The 603-nt window shown below is 65.2% G+C and overlaps 1 protein-coding gene across 1 annotated transcript in view; it reads right to left on the bottom strand.

Moving 5' to 3' along the window:
- The window catches only part of DHX37 (DEAH (Asp-Glu-Ala-His) box polypeptide 37), a 19,874-nt gene that overhangs the window by 7,307 nt on the left and 11,964 nt on the right, over positions 1-603 (bottom strand). Inside the window, exons 9-10 of the mRNA XM_014533344.1 lie at positions 496-592; positions 3-75 (exon numbers count right to left, since the gene is read on the bottom strand). Coding sequence (XP_014388830.1) covers positions 3-75; positions 496-592 — 170 coding nt within the window. The remainder of the gene's footprint in view (positions 1-2; positions 76-495; positions 593-603) is intronic.

Raw genomic sequence — 603 nt, 5'->3', positions numbered from 1 at the left:
CTCTGCCTCCCGGTCCTCGTCCCCTTCGCCCGCCGGCAGCACCGAGTAGCTGTCCAGGCTGATCTGCGGCAGCGTCTGCGGGAAACGAGGCCTCAGGACCCGGCCGCACCAGGTGCGTGTGCAGATGTGTCGTGAGCGGGATAAACAAGCGCCAGGCCCCGCCGGCCGCCCACCCTCTCTGGGCCTGTTTCCTCTCCTAGAACCTGGAAAGGCTCACAGGACGGCTGCTGACACGCGTGAAGCACGGGCCCTGCCTGGCGTGTCACACATGCAGCAGGCGGGTGAGTGGTGACTCAGTAAGGACCCTACTGCCCAGGCGCTCAGGGCCGGCCTTCTGGAAGCTTCTCTGGGAACACAGCCCGGAGACAAGCCTAATGTGATGGGCATGGGGCTTCTGTCTCTTCCACTGATTTCTCTCCTCACAGCCATGGAGGGGGGACGTGGCGGCCACCAGGCCCCCTGGGCACTTCAGAGCCACAGCCGCCCTCCACCTACCGCCGCCTGGGCCTTCCTCGCCCGCGCCCGCGACTTCTTAAACTTCCTCGTTTCTTCCACCGAATCTCCCTGGTCTTCGTTCTCTGGAAGAGGCGGGAGGTGAGGGAG

The sequence above is a fragment of the Myotis brandtii genome, unplaced genomic scaffold (genome assembly GCF_000412655.1).
Source record: "Myotis brandtii unplaced genomic scaffold, ASM41265v1 scaffold97, whole genome shotgun sequence".
Taxonomy (NCBI): domain Eukaryota; kingdom Metazoa; phylum Chordata; class Mammalia; order Chiroptera; family Vespertilionidae; genus Myotis; species Myotis brandtii.
This window is presented reverse-complemented; position numbering and strand designations above follow the sequence as displayed.